The sequence below is a fragment of the Amblyomma mixtum genome, chromosome 7, assembly GCF_055824585.1.
Source record: "Amblyomma mixtum isolate Tamu chromosome 7, ASM5582458v1, whole genome shotgun sequence".
Taxonomy (NCBI): Eukaryota; Metazoa; Arthropoda; class Arachnida; order Ixodida; family Ixodidae; genus Amblyomma; species Amblyomma mixtum.
This window is the reverse complement of record NC_143018.1, coordinates 88380250-88399147: the sequence shown is the minus strand read 5'-3', so window position 1 is coordinate 88399147 and position 18898 is coordinate 88380250. Positions and strand designations below refer to the sequence as shown.

The 18898-nt window shown below is 47.2% G+C and overlaps 2 protein-coding genes across 2 annotated transcripts; one reads left to right on the top strand and one right to left on the bottom strand.

Moving 5' to 3' along the window:
- Positions 1-2109: 2109 nt before the first annotated feature.
- RpS12 (ribosomal protein S12) lies at positions 2110-9543 on the bottom strand. The gene is given in 6 exon segments (XM_089554229.1): positions 2110-2327; positions 3541-3643; positions 8466-8591; positions 8788-8835; positions 8837-8910; positions 9538-9543. Coding segments are annotated over 6 exon segments (525 nt in total). The 3' UTR covers positions 2110-2159.
- eIF2alpha (eukaryotic translation initiation factor 2 subunit alpha) lies at positions 9092-18873 on the top strand. The gene is made up of 8 exons (XM_089553120.1): positions 9092-9237; positions 9608-9858; positions 11454-11533; positions 11627-11775; positions 13028-13134; positions 15417-15514; positions 17257-17400; positions 18656-18873. The coding sequence occupies exons 2-8, from the start codon at positions 9621-9623 to the stop codon at positions 18815-18817; spliced, it is 978 nt and encodes a 325-aa protein (XP_089409246.1). The 5' UTR covers positions 9092-9237; positions 9608-9620; the 3' UTR covers positions 18818-18873.
- The last annotated feature ends 25 nt before the right edge of the window (positions 18874-18898 follow it).

Genomic DNA, 18898 nt, shown 5'->3' with positions numbered 1-18898 from the left:
TTGACCTTGAAGTTGACTGTGTAGCCTAGACCCTGGATTCCGTTTAAAAAAATATAACTGACACAAGTACATGCTTTACTTGCAAATTCAGCCGGTGATGGTGGGTGACATCCGTATTTCTTTCTTTGGCCTTTCTCAAACTTGAGGAGGCTGTAACTTATTGGTACAAGCCAACTTCAATTTGTCCACGATGTTCTCCGACAAATTCACTTCTTGAAGAGGCGGCAACCCACGTCCATACTTGCAAAGCAAGCTCCCTCATTTGTAGTAGTCTACAGATCAGCCACAGTACCATGTAGTTTGCAGCAGATAATAAATTGGCAAACAGGTTTTTGAGGAAAGGAAATGCACCTAAGGGAAGGGAGGAAGGTGGGAGTGAAAGAGGTGCCTTAGTGGAGGGCTCAGGAATAATTTCGACCAACTGGGCATCTTTAACGTGCACCGACATCGCACAGCACACGGGAGCCTTATTTGTTTCACCTCCATCGAAATGCGGCCGCCGTGGTCGGCTTCGAACCCACGTACTCCAGCTCAGTAGACGAGTTCTGACACCGTGGACGAGAGCCTTAACCACTGAGCCACCGCAGAGGGTTTTACAGCAGAGAAATGAAAATTTTCAGCTGAATTTTCAGCTTTCCCAACCTAGACAAGTTGGCTGCCAACACACTTGATAAAATTGGAAGAATCGTATGTGTAAAACTTTCTCTTTTTACCCCCAATTGTACCACAGTGAATGGGGAAGCACAAGTAGTGTGACCTTATTTATATTTTGGTAAATATTATAAATGGTGAGTAAAGCTCTCCCCTGTTCTTTCTCGCTATCACTCCCCTCGGTACTTCTCCTTGCTACCCTGTCCCTTTTCGCCGGCCACAGCTCGGGTGCTTCAGACATTAGATAGCAATTGCCGTGGCTGGCAACATCTTTCCCTCTTTTTCTTTTCTTAAAAGTGCTATAATAAACCGTTACTAAGCACACATTACATGCAACACACCAGCAAAATAAGTTTCGTAATTTGCTTCTTTTTGCCACTCCGGTGATATCATGACTCGGAGAGCAGGTCAATCCAGCCCAAGAATGTCCATTACCATCACACCTCTGCCTCCACTACAGCAAATGGCCCAACCCTGCCTTTGCATCACCCTGCAGGTACAGTACGGTCCACTGTTAAAGGGAACATGAGATTGCGTGGACTCCGGGCTACGTTGCTGCCGAGAACTTGTGGGAATTTCGCGGCTTCGTGAAGCGCGGAGGGCACGCGATCGCATGTTCCCTTTAAAGGGACCCAGAAACACAATCTTAGTTGACTGTTTTGCCTATTGATCGCATACAGTGAGTTACAATGATGCTATTAGCGTCGGTAATACCGCAGATATTCCGTTTTTTAATATCTTAATGTCCTCCCAAAACAAATTCATGGCTCTGATGGTGTGCCCACACGGTGACGGGTTTTAGCAGCGGATATGACATCACCTGGCACGAGCTTGATGACCGGACAAACAGTAAATATACTGCAAATTGTGTGAATAAATAGAGACACATTTTGTTATCTGTCGGTGTTTTATATTAGATCAACAAAAACTACTTGATTGTCTTAGATAAAAACCCTGCAAAGCAAGTAAAATAAAAATACACCACCAGGGGCTCTGGCATGGAAACGACGCTGACAGTCACAGCAAGAACGAGTTCCAGAGCAGGCAACCATGGAGTAAAAACTTCCGCGACGTGCTCTGGCTGGCTGTTTTGATTGGTTGCGCCAGGTGCCGTCATTGGGAGAGCGAAATAGGAGTGGGAAGCCCCGCCAAAATCGAGTTGAGGGCAGCGTTTTGTTTGCTTGTATTTTAAAATTTCTTCATTGAATAACTCCTGTTCCTGTGCATCGATCCCAGTAACTCTTTTTAAGGCAGCATCTGTGTGACATAAAGAATCCACCTGAAGTGTAGCCGGTATCCCCCCCAAGCAGCGTTTCGCAGCCCCTTTAACAATGGACCGTACTGTACATCACGTTTTGCCACTATACTACATATGGATTAGTGTAGCAAACTGTGTTTCTCAAGCCACTAGTACAATGCTCAACACGACGCTCGTCAGAATCAGACACAGTGAGGCAGTTATTGTTGGTCTTCTGTCCCCCTTTTAATGCAAGCTGTGGCGGCCCATGTCAGCCCCTCTTGGACTGGAAGTAGTCGGCGAGGACGTCGTGTGCCTGCGTCTCCTTGCCGTAGTCCTTGACGACGACGCAGCTGCAGCCAACCACTTTCCTCGCCTTGCCCTCCTTGTCGATCTTGCAGAGGCCGGCCCACTCGCCAAGCTTCTTGTTACTGTCAACCTGGGAAGGGCATTGCAGGGGGGGGGTCCACAAGAGAGCCAATGTTACAAACTCGCCGGTGCAAACTGCGATCAGCTGCAAACACCTTGAACCAAGTGTGCAAAATCAGAGGGTAGCAATTCCTCATCTCGATTTTTCGGAAGAGGGAGTCTTTTTCTCATCAAGCACACTTGTTCCTTCCACCAGAACCAGACCGATTCAGGTTTGCAGTTTCAAGCTATGTGTACCAACACAGCGTAAAACACCAACTTTCACACCTTACAAGCAGCGTCGTTCACTTCTGTCTCAAGCTAACCTGCAACTTCAACTTGCTCCCAATGCAATGGTCTCTTCTCACGGCTAAGAACTCAACACAAATCTATGCTCTGTCGCCATTTGTTGGCACTAAGGTCGAACTACTGATGCCCCAAGCAAATGAGACATGAGGTCATGCCTACATGCTATCACAACTTGGCAAGTATTTTCACAACAGCAGAGGTTCACCAAGCATAAAACAACCAGACCAGATAATGAGACGCAGTAAGACCAATTGCTACAGTGTACCAGAAGAGACAGCGCAGCATGGGGCAAGGACAGGAAATAAAAGCGGTGATGCCAGAATTGCTCACTCGAAAACATTTCCAAGCCTTGCCGAGCTCATCTCCGGACAGAATTGGTAACTGCTGCCATTGCACCACGTGCCTGGCGCATAAGACGAAATAATTCTGTTCAGTTGCGCAGCAAATAAACCAACAGTGATATGGATGACAAAATGAGATCACTCGCAATCTCTTGAATGCCACAGTGATGCCATCTGTTTCTGGCAGCACTGTGGTCGAACTCTCGTGAAAGCGGACCGCTAATGACAATGCCGCAGGTGTGACGCAGAGACCCTCAGCCAACCCACTGGCCATTATAGCTCACTGCACTAATGGTAATGGCCCAGCAATGAAGTCCACAGCAAGAGTCTCTCCCTAACTGATGTTACACTTCTTGCATTAACTTACAAATGCCTGAGTGTATCGCACAACTCCCGCTCTGGTGCAGGCAAATTGAAAGACAGCTAGAACCAGCCAGCTAAGGATTCGACCTGGCATCTTAGCGACATACAGATCCCAGTACCCTACTTCACTGACTGTCCACGCAGAAAGGCCCCAAACACTGTCACTATACAGGTTCTCAACAGTGAATAAAAAAATAACAAGTGGTGCAGAAGTTCCTTCACTAAAATCACCTTGATGAGGTTGATCTGGTGCTCCGCGCAAAGGGCTTCCACCAGCTTCACGTAGCTGGCCTCGTCACAGTTGTTGGCGAGGACACACAAGTGAGCCTGACGCCTGCACCAAAGAGAAAACAGTACCACTTTGTAAAATCAGGGGTGGCAACATTGTCACATACCGAGGCTTGCGTACAGATGACCCATATGGATGTATATGGGTTAGAGCACTGCACGGGCCACAATCTGAGGCCCAAGCCCGGCCCGGGCCCGAGACCTGAAGCCCGAGCCCGGGCCCGGCCCAGGCCCGCTAAATTATCGCTCTAGCGAGCCCGGCCCGGCCCCGGCCCGTATCACAGTAACGCTTGAGGTATACTGCTCACTCTGGGCAAGCACACTGCGACTAGACCGATAAGGAATTCGCCGACAAAGGTTCTGAAACCACAGTTTGGCTTGAAGAAAGTTGGTTCTTTTTAACCGAGAAGGAAGTGATTAAGAGTAGCGCTCGCCAGGCCCGTCTTTTGGACAGTGATCTCGTGTACGTGCGCAACGATAAACTCCGAAGTTCCGAGAGCCAAATAAAAAGGGCTGCATACGAGCGTAATAGACTACTTTTCATTCCCCCATGATTTTAATCAGTTATACTTTGCCGCCCGCGAAGTATAAACATTAAAGCTGCCTAGCAAGCAGTCGAATGACATTTTTTTAGTGAACGCGATCTCTCAGGTTGAACTCATAGCCGAACTGGTCGCCTTTCAGCAGAAACGAAAAGCTAAAAGGCTTGCGTATTTCGCGGTGTGTATCTGAAGACTATAAGCGTCCTAAACTTATATGTTCTTCCCGAATGCATTTCTAATAGTGTATAGATATGTTTTGGGATGACGAATGATCAATGGCCAATTAAGGCAGGTTGAATTTTACTCTTACTGGTGGAACGCGCGAACCACGTGATAACTTATAGGGCAGAACACTTGTCATGACAAACAGGCTGAAGAAGCGAGGAGCGATAGATATGGTTATGAGATGAGATTTACAAACTCGCGCGAGCTTCTGTGGCTATTTAATTTACGAGATGTTCCGGTCAGCTGATCAAAAAGAAAACCAAACGCGCTTTAGTTTGTGAATTTCCTCTCATGAGAAAAATATAGCTATAAAATAAAAGCTATGTTTTGGGGCTGTGAGAGACACCGAAGCAAAGGGCTCCGGATCATTTCGACCGCCTGGGTTTTTTCAACGAGCAATGATACTACAAAGTGCATGGCTGTCATGCTTGCCGCCTAAATAGAAATGCGGCCGCCGAGGCTAGGAGCAAACCCTGGTTCACCGGCTCAGTAGTCAAGAAACATGACCGCTAAGCCACCGCGGCGCGGAAATAGGGAAATAAATAAGTCAATGAATAAAGCTTAGTTTTTGCGCGTAGTATAACCCATAGCTCGTCCCTGTCGCTGCTCCAATGCCGCAGTTGTGTACTTCACTCTGCAATAGTGAATGAATAGTCAGACACCAGCCGTTTCTGTACAGACCAAAGGCCGGCTCCGGTCCGCAGCTTTAAGCCCGAGCCCGGCCCGGGCCCGAAACTTCAGGCCCGGGCCCGGCACAGGCCCGGCAAAACAAATCATGTCCCGGCCCGGGCTTTCGGGCCGGCCCGAGCCCGTGCAGTGCACTAATATGGGTATACCTTGATCACAAAAGAACCCAACGGGTTGATTCAGACCAGTTCCTCGGAGCTTTTGCTCAGTTCAAACGAGCTATTCATCATAAATACTACACATGTTCTGGGTGAACAGCACCACACCTCTGAATTCCTTAGTGCACAAGCAAGCCATAACTTGCAGACGGCCCCTTCAAAGGTTATCTTGTTTACAGATCAAAAATGCAAAAAAAAAAAGAAAAAAAAGTGCCAGAACAGCTTGGTTTGGTTTGGTTTATGGGGTTCAACGTCCCAAAGCAACTAAGGCTATGAGAGACGCCATAGTGGAGGGCTCCGGAAATTTCGACCACCTGGAGTTCTTTAACGTGCACTGACATCGCACAGTACACGGGCCTCTAGAATTTCTCCTCCAAAGAAATTCAACCGCCGGGGCCGGGATCGAACCCACGTCTTTCGGGTCAGCAGCCGAGCACCATAACCACTGAGCCACCGCGGCGGCAAAGAACAGCTTGGGCTCAAGAGTTTATAACTTACAGTTTAAACCGACGTCATAGCGGCAGGTGCCATCTCTGGGTACTGAAAGCCTGGCCGTTTTCCTAATCTGCTTATCACCAACCGATTTCTGCTCACACTGCGGAAGCTAGCTTCACTGTCCCAAGATGGCGCCCCTGATGTTATGTGAAAACTATCTTAGACAAAATAGATTCTTTACCGACAGCAAAATGTTTGTAACGAATTCAGGTGCATTCAGTGCACACAGGCCATGTTTAAGAAAGCGACAATCCAGTACACAGATTTCACCTCACTTCATCGAATTCAACTTTCTTAGACGCACTACATTATAAACTTTTTTTTTTCTTCAAGATGTTAACATTTACATGGGGTTTAACCTCCCAAAGTGACTTGGGTTATGTGGGACCCCGTAGTGGAGGGCTCCGGATAATTTCGACCACCTCGTAGTGGAGGGCTCCGGATAATTTTGACCACCTGGGGTTCTTAAACGAGTCCTGACATCGCACAGTACAAGGGCCTCTAGAATTTCGCCTTCATCGAATTCGACCGCTGCAGCTGGGATCAAACCCGCGCCTTTCGGGTCAGCAACCGAGCACCATAACCAATGCGAAACCGAAACTCCTTGTAATCAACAGACTGAAACCTTGTCCTGCACTGAAAAATCTGCAAAACTACAGCCAACTTCCTCCACCCCTACCAAACCATTTATCTCCATCACCTCGCACATCTGCAAAACATTTTTCTGTGACTGAGTACATCACGGAAATCCAGTTCGTGGATTCGTGGACTGAAGCATCTATAAGACTGCTCGTCTGAGGCTTATCAGAGGAAGAAAGAGAGAAAGAATAGGAATCTTTAAAAGCCTTTTACATGTTGGACAAGTTCAGAGACAGATTCAACAACGCTCAAGATCCAACAAGAAGTGAAGCGAGTATCTGTACTGACCTAAAATTTAATAATCGGGAAAATCAGACTGTGTCTAAACAAAAGCGGCACATTTCAAGTTAGTCGGGTACAACTCAAAAACAAAGTAGCCGTATGGCTGCGCTCGGGTGGATGCCAATGAGTAATTACTCCCTTATTACAAATCTACTCCACCTTGGGGGATTCCCCTAAACATTTGACCAACAAAGTGGCCTTTCCCCGCCGTCAAAGGACCCCCCTTCCAGCCAATCGCGTCGGCCGATTCTCACGAACCTGCTAGAGTGACAATGCAGGGAGGGTACTATCCCTTTTCATCTACCACTCCGTGCCTTGTCAAGCTAGCAGGTTCGTGAGAATCGGCTGACGCGATTGGCTGGAAGGGGGGCCCTTTAAAGGGGAAAGGCCACTTCGTTCTTGAGTTGGATCCAACGACAGCTGCACTGATTTAAATTTTAGACCAAATTAAAGGTCTCTTTGATATGGCTGCTTTTGCTGCACCATTTGAAGGAGTGCAGCACTTTCGCCTTCGTTTTGCCAGTGCAGAGCGTGCCTGCTGCTTTTGGGTTTGCTTTATGGGAGTTTAACGTCCCAAAGTGACTCAGGCTGTGAGGGACGCTGCTGCTGTCTGTTTTGCAAGAGTGCCAGCCTAGTGCAGCACTACTTCTCGGCCGGATTGCACTCTCAGAATTGGAAGTGCAGATGTACTGCTGCAATATGGCAGCCCCGATGTGTAGATCGGAGAAGATTTGACCATGGTTGAAATGAAATGACTGTTCATTCTTGAGAGGAGGAGGTGGGTAACTTTTATGGTATCAGAATTGTAAACCTGTCAGGTCGAGCCCCATGAGCAGCATTTCAGCACATATTTGTAAATCAGCTGTGCATGTTACATGCAACGACTTTCTTTCAGTAGAACAACAATTTCCTGGGATTGGTCCATGGCAACACTTGCTGCGATTTGTTGCTTGAAAGTTCTTCACGTGGTTAAAGATTTTGTCGGCTGTTGTAGATAGCACACAGCTGGCTGTAATTCAGTGGCGACGCCAAGGCTAGCAGACGACTAGACCTGCACTCGACTTCGTTTTGGAAGCAGTTAATGCCAAGCTGCATTTGAACTGGTGCTGCACAATCACGGCCCCACTGCGGAAATTGACGTAACTAATGCAGACAGTGCAGCCAAATCGAAGAGACCTGAAAGCTCCCAACGGATGCAGTATCATGCTTTCACTGCTCACAAGTGTCTGCACCTGCTTGCTTACTTTGAGCCTTCAGGCTAATGCCATGCACTGCACAACCCTTAAGGGCTGGCTGTTCGCTGTAACCAATTCCCTCACAGAAGAACACCACGCCATCTCAGACAAGCTAAGCACCATTACAAAGGATCCAGGCGAGGTGCAAGTAGAAACTGGCTACCACTAACAATAAACAAGTCAGTACAGTCCATTACTGGGTTGTTAAGGTGCAGATGGAATGGTCAAAGTCGAGCAAGTTTACGCACTGTACCAAAACTTTAGTTCTCGAGTCGCGACTTCGTCAGTGTGTTTCACACCGCGCTGAGCACGTGCCCTGGCATTTAACATTAGTTCTGATAACCAAACATTCATCATGCGCACTTATAACCACGCACAACGGCAAAAATGCCCCGCAGGCAGCGTTCAGTTAAAAGAATGCCAATGTATGCCAAGAACGCTAATGTATTTTTGTACACACTGATGTTCGCTCACACAACCGTAATCCTGATATGGTGCACACCACACAGTGGACTCCGCGCTTGCGTCAAAGCAACGTTGCTCAAAGATACCACAGTGCACGATCACAACGGACGCGCGATCAGAACGCAGGTTTCGGCGCTCACTTGTCGAGGGCTTTTGCCGCTTCGTGGAGACCACGAGCAAGGCCGTCGTGCATCAGGGCCATCTTGAGCACCTCCTGGAGGGCCGTGTAGACATCCATGGGCTCGCCGCTTGACGCTATCGCCTCCCTGCATGACGAAAAACAAGGTGCGATCACACATCATATATGCAGCCGTGCCACCGCGGGACGCCCGCTTGCGTGTAATGCCACCAACAAACACGCCAATGTTGCGCGGCGATACTGGTGAGAAATACAAAGGCGACATATGAAATGCACAGTCGAATGCGCGAAAACAGTATTGTCGATTAAAAAAATGCACTTACATATTGTAGATGAAATATGTCCTCGGCGATATACACGAATGATGTAGACGTCTGTTGAACGCGCCTCACCGGCTCAGAGCAGACATAGAAAAGGAAGAAGGAAGTGGATGCGTGCTGAGAGTACTGTTAAGCGTAGCTTCGTAAACAATGTACAGCCAAATAAATGTTATTTTCTTTCAATTCGTGTATTATATATCTTATAAAAACAATTGTTGTTTACGTATTGTAACTTTTATAGCTTATTATAACTAGCAAAACAAGCAAAAAGAACCACTTTGTATTATTACTAAACTACGGCCTAGGCTTTCTACTTCCGTTTTGTTTTTGTTATTTTCCACGATCCATGAGCGCTTCTCAAACCGGTGCCACATGTTGGTTTGACTAATTTTTCGGTGTCTGTGCTACGTTTCCTGGTGGTTTTGAGCCCTGGATTGCATAAGACGACTCAGCGTAAGTAAAGTGCCGAAGATGCGGCTGCTTTACTTCGTCTCTGGAAGAGCAAATTCCGTTAAATCGCGCTGCAGCTGCCGGCGTCGCTAGTGCAGTTGTCAAGGCATGTGGGAAATGGGCCGGCCCTCGGGCGCCTTTCTGAATATTAACTGCTTTATTTTATAATCAGCACACATTTCTTTCATGTGTTTAAATTGTCACCTTTCCTTATCGAGAGCAAAACCATGCGATCGACGCGCGCTGAGCGGTCCTAATCTCGTTCAAAGTGCTGCACGTCATTCCTCCCCTCATGCTTCTGACGAACATTGTTAGATCACTGCTGTTCTGTGCCCGGTCGTAAGAGTCTGCAATGGTAGCTGTTTATTTCCAGTGAAACAGCCACCATGCCGCTGTCGTGTCGGTTCTACTCGCAAAAATACCCGGAGCCCGAAGATGTGGTCATGGTCAACGTCCGGCAGATCGCCGAGATGGGCGCCTACGTGCGTCTGCTGGAGTACAATGACATCGAAGGCATGATCCTGCTCTCCGAGTTGTCTCGGCGTCGTATCCGTTCCATCAACAAGCTCATCCGCGTTGGCCGCAGTGAGTGCGTCGTCGTCATCAGGGTGGACAAGGACAAAGGTACGGCCCCCCTGTCCGCGACGCAGTTTCCGTTTTGGGGAGAACCTCTTCCCGTTTTAGGGATACAACAGACCCCCGGTACCCCCTTTCGTGCTGGGTGTACGGCTCTGTAAGAGTCTGCGGCCCTAAGGGCTTAAGGGCAAAGGTACGGCCCCCAGCCCGCGATGCAGTTTTCGTTTTGGGGAGAGCCTCTTCCCGTTTTAGGATACAACAGACCCCTGGTACATCTTTCCGTGCTGGGTTGACGGTTCACGACTGCTTATGTATGTGCGTGCTCTTTCGCGTATTGTTGTGGACGAACGTTACCAGACTTTCGTGAAGTGAAAAATAAAGGGGGGGGGGGGGGGGGCACTTTGTTGACCTAAAGTGCGGTGAGGCGAAAGCCTTAAGCGCGGTGTAGCTGCTTGTTTCACTGATGTGTGGTTAAGATGTTAAGCTTCGCCTCTTCTTCATAGTTAAGAATTCATCCAGGTCAGGAGCACGAACCAGGGACCACCTTTTTGCCAGGTGGTCACTGTACCAAATGTGCTAACCATGGTGGCTAGAGATGCCAGTGCGAAGCAGAATTAGTTAACTAAAAGCAGGAACAGTGTTAGTACTGTGTGTATATAGGGAACTTCAAAGTGGTGTAGGTCTCAAACGGGAACACACATTTGTAGACTGCAGATACGTTGTGACCAAATTGTGGTAGTGTGGTTGTCGTGCTCCTGCCGTGTTCCATGTTACTATACCTGTAAGTGTCGACAAACCTGAGAGCAGCTTGGTTGATCTTATTCATCTTTTAGTATTGACCCAAGACAGCAGACGCATTGAAACATGATTATCATTTCTGCTTTCGTAGCAAACTTGAAATTCCTAAAAGCATGTTGATATCAAGACAGAGAACTAGTTGGCCGAAGACAGCAGACGCATTGAAACGCGGTTACCATTTCTTTTTTCAAAAGAAACTTTGAAGTCTTAAGGCGTGATGATATCGAGACACAAAAACAATGGGCATGCTGTTTGTGTTGCTGATCTGAAGCATCCACAGCGTGCATTCAGGCTGGGCCCACAGGATGATACTAATGGGAGGTTTTCACCCAGTTACTATATAACGTATTGATATGCAGCAGCGAACTTTCGTTCTGCGACTTTTAAACAATGCAGAATTTGCTAGCATCAGGGCGAATACTTCTAACACTGCAGATCGTAGTAAAAAACTTGAGCGGACGCTTAAGCTCCATCTTATTGATATGATGTTATGGCATTAATGGGTCCCTTCAGTGTCCTGGTGTCCTCTTAGCATATCATTTCACAGGCACAGTCATTATCTACTTTACATTCATAGATCACGGGGAGCCTCTCACGATCAGTGATTAATTTAACTGCCACATGCCACTATGAGCAGTTTGCTCACAGTCCGGTGGGCACGTGGCACGGTCCGAATTTTTCGCTCGCAACACTGACTACACCGGAATTTCTGCAGTACGGGAGCCTTAATGCGGTCGCGTTAACATGTGCGTCATGCACATGGGCTTGTTGTTTTTTTGGATTCTTTGTTCATTGGTGTGTTGTATGTAGTCGACTACAAGTAACCGTACCTTCTAAATTTACAGGCTACATTGACTTGTCCAAACGGAGAGTGTCTCCCGAAGACATCACAAAGTGTGAAGAGAAGTTCGCCAGGGGTAGGGCTGTAAGTACTGGCAGCCATTTTGGAGACCCCCTCCTGTGACGCAGTAGAGTTTGAGGTTGATTTCACTCGCGTTGTTGCTCGTGCTTTGTGCAGGTAAACAGTATTTTGCGGCACGTGGCCGAAACACTCAAGTATGAGACCGATGAGCAGTTGGAAGAGCTGTGTAGGAAAACTGCCTGGTACTTCGACGACAAGTTCAAGAAGCCCACAGCGTCGTACGACGTCTTCAAGCTTGCCGTCACGTGAGTGTTTTTGGTGGAAAGTGCACCTGTGTTCTTTCTTGCTAGTCATCAACATACCGTATTTTCCGGTGTATAAGACGCACCCTTGTATAAGACGCACCTGCCATATATGCAGGCTGTTGTTAGAAAAGTTGGCATATAAGACGCACCCGTGTATAACACGCACCCCAATTTACCCAGTTAGGCTAGTGAGGCTTAATTAAACATGCTTGTGTGACCATCGTGAAATGCACCGTACCTGTGAGTTCTTAAGCAACGCTAAGTGATCAACAAGGCAACACTCATGCCATGCACGCCCACGTTTTAGCAAAAAAAAAAAACGAAAGAACTCTCCTTATGTCCATAACAACATTTTATTTTCACTTAAAACCTTCAAAGTCTTCATCTTCGGATGCGCTATCAAAAAGTTTGCCCCTTTCTGGAGGCAATGCAGCTGAAACATTCTCTTGGAACAATGCACGTACTACATACACAGAGCAAACAAAGTTGCAAAGGGAGACTAAAAAAAATGCCGGCTTGTCTTGACAATGGCGAAAAGCGTGATTGTCGCCATCTTTTTGGCATTTCACATTACTTTTGCTTGGGGCCTCCGAAACGGCCGCATGTTTATGATCCCGGAAGTCATCATCCCCGCCGTTTCATGATAAAGTTCACCAAAAAAATTGCGCATGGCGGTCCCCGTATTATAGTCGTGTTACAACCGTGTTGTTGGTAGCGATAATTTTCCGGTGAAAGAAGCTTCAACATGAACCTGAGTAATGTCTGAACTCACAAAAAGAAGCCGAAAAATTCACATATAAGACGCACCCTTGTATAGGACGCACCAGCAAGATTTTTGAAAAAAAGCCACGTCTTATACACCGGAAAATACGGTAACCACTCCCTGTCGTGAAAACAAATCTTGGTGACATTGAAATCATCGTCCTGAGGCGGCTGAAATCAATCTGGAGAGTTGCTTTGGCACGCAACTGTTCATTTGCGAGCTAATATTTATCTTCAGCCAGCCTGCTGGACTCAACATTTCCCCCTGTATTTGAACGTCCTTCTTATTAACTTTTCAGCTCGTTATAGCATATTCGTTGCAGTGAAATTAGGGGTTCATGTAGCACAGACTTGTTGGTTCTCTTGTCTGCTTAACTGCAGTAAATGACAGTTCATGCGCGACTGTGTGCGCGACTGTGCTGTGTTGAGTCTCATTCATGGTTTCGTGGAAAATTGGTGCTCAAACAAGTTTGCCTTTTCTCACTTGCAGAGACGTGTCGGTCTTGGACGAGTGCAACATTGACCCCGACACGAGGGAAGTTCTCTTGACCAATATCAAGCACAGGCTGACTCCCCAGGCAGTCAAGATCAGGGCAGGTGAGCCCATTTCAGTGTGTGTGGTACAAAAAGATAGGCGGGAAAAAACACGATTGAATCCGGCAAATTTTGAAAAATGCGACTGTCGAATAAGGTACTAAGGCATTATAATTGGCAATTTTACTGCATAAAAATGTTGATTAGCATTTTTTGGCATAAGGTGTGAACTGCATTTTTGCAGTGCTCGCGGACTTTAGTCCGCATCTGCGTCGTCTTAAAGGTGCAGTGAGGAGGAATCTGAACTCGTCATTTTGCCGCGGGAACTCGATCTACACGTTCCGAGCTTTCTTCGAAACTGTGATTTACTGCCCTGTGTGGCCGATTTCCCCAATTAAATCGAATTAACGTCCGGCTCCCGCCTTTTTTTTTTTAATTCTCCCCCGTACGGTGGGCGGAGTCGACCAACGCGTGGAGTGCCTTTCACCCAGTCCCGTGGCGGCTTGCCGCTCTGCCATTGGCGGAGTAATACGTAGTAGTCCGTAGTAGCAAATAGTCCGCGCGTATTTTTATTTCTTCGGGCTTATTTTGCGGCTATATTATCTGCGAATGAAAATATTTATTCGTGGAAACCTAAAAAACAAAATAAAGCGAAAGCAAAGCCTCCACGGGACTGGGTGAAAGGCACTCCACGCGTTGGTCGACTCCGCCCACCGTACGAGGCAGAATTAAAAAAAAAAGGCGGGAGGCGGACATTAATTCGTTTTAATTGGGGAAATCGGCCACACAGGGCAATAAGTTACTGTTTCTAAGAATGCTAGGAATGTGTGGATCGAGTTCTTGCGGCAAAAAGACAAGTTCAGAATCCTCTTTAAAGGTGCAGTGAGGAGGAATCTGAACTCGTCATTTTGCCGCGGGAACTCACTCTAAACGTTCTGATCATTCTTATAAACTTCAATTTATTGCCTGTGTGGCCGTTTTCCCTAATTAAATCGAATTAACGTTCGGCTCCCGCCTTTTTTTTTTTTAATTCTCCCTGTACGATGGGCGGAGTCGGCCAACGCGCGGAGTGCCTTTCACCCAGTCCCGTGGCGGCTTGCCGCTCTTCCATCGGCTGAGTAATACGTAGTAATGCTTTGGAAGCACGTATTTTTATTTCTGCGGGCTTATTTTGCGGCTGTATTATCTGCGAATGAAACTATTTATTCACGGAAACCTAAAAACCAAAATAAAGCGAAAGCAAAGCCTCCGTGGAGTTGGCTATAAGGCACTCCACGCTTTGGTCAACTCCGCCCACCGTGCAGGGAGAATTCAAAAAATAAAGGCGGGAGCCGGACTTTAATTTGATTTAATTAGGGAAATCGGCCACACAGGGCAATAAGTCGCAGTTTCTAAGAATGCTGGGAATGTGTAGATCGAGTTCCCGCGCCAAAAAGGCGAGTTCAGATTCCTCTTCAGTGCACTTTTAAGCACGGAAGGAACTCCGCAACACATCCAGTCTGCTGATGACAGTGGCGAATGTAGCCGAAATTTTATCCTCATCATTTTGAGATTTCTCGCACTGCGGGGAGGGCGTTGCAACAGCTTACTGGTGCGGTGTTCTTACTTTTTATGCTGCGTTCCAAAGACCTAGCCCGCTTGAATATAGAACACATCATTGTAGTTCTCAGATGATTCACCCCCGTGCTCTTAGGCACTGTGAATAAGCCACTGTGCTTCTCCTTTTCATGTACTAGCACCCCATCAAGGACATTTTTTTTTTACCCATATATATACCTTTAGGCTCTGCAGAGAAACCCCCCTGTTTGGCTCACTTGTACGTTGGCAGATGTGCTGTTGGTAGCTAAATGTATTGTATGGCCACAGTTTGTTGAACTTCTAGGCTAAAGTAGCCAGGAAAAACTAATCTGGAAACATATTAACCAGGGAAAAATAGTTCAACTCTATGGGACATTTTTAATGGCCACGATTTTGAGCGCATGAACCGGAACGTTACCTATGCACAAGTTTGCCGGTATCGTTCCTTGGTGCAGTAGCTGGATTTCAACGGAGGTAGCAGTTAACAAAGAGAGAGAGTTTATTGAGATTTATATTCCTCTTAAAAAACATCAACATTCTAAATTTGTCCATAATGTTCCACCAGGGTATCCATTGCAGCCCGCAGTGTAAATCAGATGCTTAGAAATACACTAACCTTCCCCTCCTTTTTCTTTTTTTTTTTGTAAAGAATGTGCAAACCTTTCCTTGCTTTTTCAAATATTAGAATTTAGGCCTTGCCTGATGCCTTGGTGAAATTTATTTGAACTTCCTTGCTCATCACTTCTCCCTTTTTTTTCCATTACCAGATATTGAGGTGTCTTGCTACGAGTACGAAGGCATTGATGCTGTTAAGGATGCCTTGCGGGAAGGCATGGCTCTGTCCACTGAGGACATGCCCATCAAGGTAGGCACGCCGGACCCTTTTTTCAGTTTTCCTTCGAGCCATTGACCTTGCCAGTTAGCGATATGAGATAGGTCACATAGGGGAGGTGCTTCTATTACGACTTTTGCTTTCTGGGCTTCAGGTGCTTTAGCTGCACAACATGGGGCTGGATCATTGCCTGGTGACACGTTTAATGTGCTTTTATGTCAAATAAGAACGGGGTGCAGCACATATGGCAGGTTCTCTCGGATCATGAATGGCAGCTTACCAATATCCCTCTAGAGAAAAGTATACAACAGCTCTATCTTACCGGTACTCACCTATGGGGCAGAAAGGTGGAGGCAGGCTTACAAAGAGAGTTCAGCTTAAGTTATGGACAACGCAGCGAGCTATGGGGAGAAAATTCAGGGGGGCACTTTGTTGGCCTAAAGTGCGGTGAGGCGGAAGCCTTAAGCGCAGTGTTGCTGCTTATGTCACTGATGCGTTGTCAAGATGTTAGGCTTCGCCTCTGTAAGAGTGAAACGCGACAGCGTCTTGCAAAGCTGCCAGGGAGTCCATAGAACGCCATCGCCCGTTCTACGCCTTGCTCATCGGTAAATTGGTTTTTGAGGAAAGGAAATGTATCTGTCTCCGGTGGACACCTGAACCTCCCAGTAACAGGAAGGGAGGAAGATGGGAGTGAACGAAGACACCATATTCACTAGATGCGCCTTTGTTCATTCCAAACCATCGAGCTGGCATGGTGGAGTGGTAGCGTGCTCGTCTCGCACTCTGGAGACCGGGGTTCGATTCCCGAACTCGACCAATTTCCTACTCGGTTTATTTACTTATCTGGCCTGACTGGAAGGGTTAATTAGCTAATTGGGTAATTAATCAATTAACTAAACTCAGTCCCACTTACTTGGAGCAACACTATATGATCCCTTTAATTGGTTGCATGATTACTAGCCGAAGTACATTTGGCCCCGTTTGAAAATTTGCTATGACGTCACGACCGTTTCGACCAATTGAAAAGCGTGACATTTCTGTCGACAACTTCTGCTTACAACAAAGAGGCATTGGAGGCTTCCGCCTTAAAAAATGCTTCGGTGATTTCGGTGAGGTTGACTGCCGCCACAGAGCGTGCGCTATATCACTATGCTCTTATCGAACTAATTCAGCTCGTATTGTCTTCTTGCGCTGGATATGTACAGTGATATATTTCATTGTGCTCAGTGGAACATCAAAGCCTTGCTGCACCCTAGGCTCAGAAAAGGATAAATGACTGCCAGAACTGTTTTGCAGACTAGTTCCCAGCCGTTGTGATATTACAAGCTGTGAAAATGCGGGACTCTTAAAATGTAACATTAAAAGTAACAGCCCCACTTTCCTAGTGGCGGTCATTGCTTCTTAGCAAGCTTATGGAAAACCAAAGGTTGCAGTGTCTGAAAGATGCACTCCTTAGAACAAAGCTCGCGAAACAGTACACAGGACAAAAGAAACGGGCAGGGTGGTTTCGTCCTGTGTACCGTCTTGGGCAGTTTGTTTCACGAAGTCATGGACCAGCTCGCTCACTACTAGTATATTCCTCTGAAAATACATCGCAGGCAACATTTTGTGCTGCGAGCTCTTCTCTTTGTTTTTCTTGCGTTCATATTTCTGGCATGGCTGCTTTTTTGGGGTACTGGACTTGGGCGTAAAACTGCACTGTGGTCGTTGTGCAGTTGTTCTGGGTGAGGAACTGAGCGCGGGAATGGGTCATCATGCACTTTCTTCCTCTGCAGATCAACCTGATTGCCCCGCCAGTGTACGTAATGACCACAACCACCATGGACCGGGCGGAGGGCCTGGAGGCACTCAACAATGCGATAGCCAGGATCGAAGCGACGATCCGCAAGGCAGGAGGCGTCTTCACTGTGCAGAGTGCAGTGAGTTCATGCCGCTGCCTTGCATGTCTGTTTGCTTTGAGGATGACATGCTCACCTGTGTGTGTGTGTGTGTGTGTGTGTGCGTGTGTGTGTGCGCGCGTGCGTCATTCAAATTAAATGTCCTTTAAGTGCATCTGCAAAGTTGGTATGCTAAATAAATGCCAAAAACTAGGTCGTCACACATCTTTTGATATATAGCAATAGTACTACTAACAATTTCATGACCTTGGTCTCGTAATCATAACAGTGGTAAGTGGCTGCACTTAACCATGCTGATACGATGTGGTTGTGCAATTCAGGCAAGTCTATTGGCATTGTGTACTGAGTGGCACTGTGAAAGAGCTTTGAGTGTAGCAGTTAATTGAAAGACCTTTTTCTTATTGACAAAATGCATGGAGTAAAGTTTACTGCAGGGGCTTGACAAGCACTATCGGGGACAAAAGTATAGTATACTCCGCGCGGTGGGAGCCGGAGCAACGGTAATGATGATATTGTCACGTTGTAGTGACGGCAATCCAGCAGTCAAGAAGGCAGCAACAAAACTTGCGAACGAAGCTCTTTATTTGGGCTGACTTGCGCCCGCAAAAGAACTGAATCACTCGGCGGCGGCGTAAGGAACAAACTTGCTCGTCGGTCGTCGAACTAAGAATGCCCGCTGCTCGCGGCATCGCTCAATTTAAAGCCGGCAAGGAAACTTCCAGATAGCAGGACAAGATCATCTACAGTAATCTGGAAAAACCTAGACGCAGCCTTTCATGGCTGCGATCAATCGCGATTAGACTGGTCGCTTCTCACGTCACGAACAAAAATGATAACAGCCCTTTCCTGCAGCCTTGAGCGTGAACGAACAAACACTACAATGATACGTGGCAATATTGTGGCATAGCCCTTTGCAGCGGGCAGACACAGAATTTGTGTCCTAGCTGAAGAAAGAAAAAGAATGAAGCACACGCAACCAGAAGTCACAACATATGTGCACCGCGACTACGTCTGTCGGTTCAGTTTGTGGAATAGGACACCTAGCCATCTACAGGCGGCATCTGGAATTGGGACAAACAATGCATGACCTTTATCATCAGCAGGCATGTCGCTTGGCTCGTTTCAATGTTTCGCGTTTTAGCTCGCCAACTCGCCAAAATGTGGCAGTTTCCGTTGCTACGGCTCCTGCCGCTTGGAGTATACCACTTTTGTCCGCGATAGTACATTGAATGTAGAGCTAGAGTTCCACTGATGCACCCCCTCTCCCTGTGCACAGCCCAAGGTGGTGACTGAGACGGACGAGCTGGAACTTGCCAAGCAGCTGGATCGCCTGGAACAGGAGAACGCCGAGATCGACGGGGATGATGACGACGAAGAGGCCGAGGCTGGTTCGGCTTCTTCAGGAGGCGAGGACAATGTGGTGATCGCCGAAGCCTGACCTGGAACCAGGCCAGGGCGCGGAGGAATAAAGTGGTTTGCTTAATAGCCCTTGCACTCTTTGTGTCGTCTTGTTTGAGCA

Excerpts from the sequence above, each read along its gene's own strand:
- eIF2alpha (XM_089553120.1), top strand. The coding sequence starts at position 9,621 with ATGCCGCTGTCGTGTCGGTTCTACTCGCAAAAATACCCGGAGCCCGAA. Across the intron at positions 9,859-11,453 it reads CAGGGTGGACAAGGACAAAG|GCTACATTGACTTGTCCAAA; the intron begins GTACGGCCCCCC and ends CTAAATTTACAG. Across the intron at positions 11,776-13,027 it reads GTCTTCAAGCTTGCCGTCAC|AGACGTGTCGGTCTTGGACG; the intron begins GTGAGTGTTTTT and ends TCTCACTTGCAG.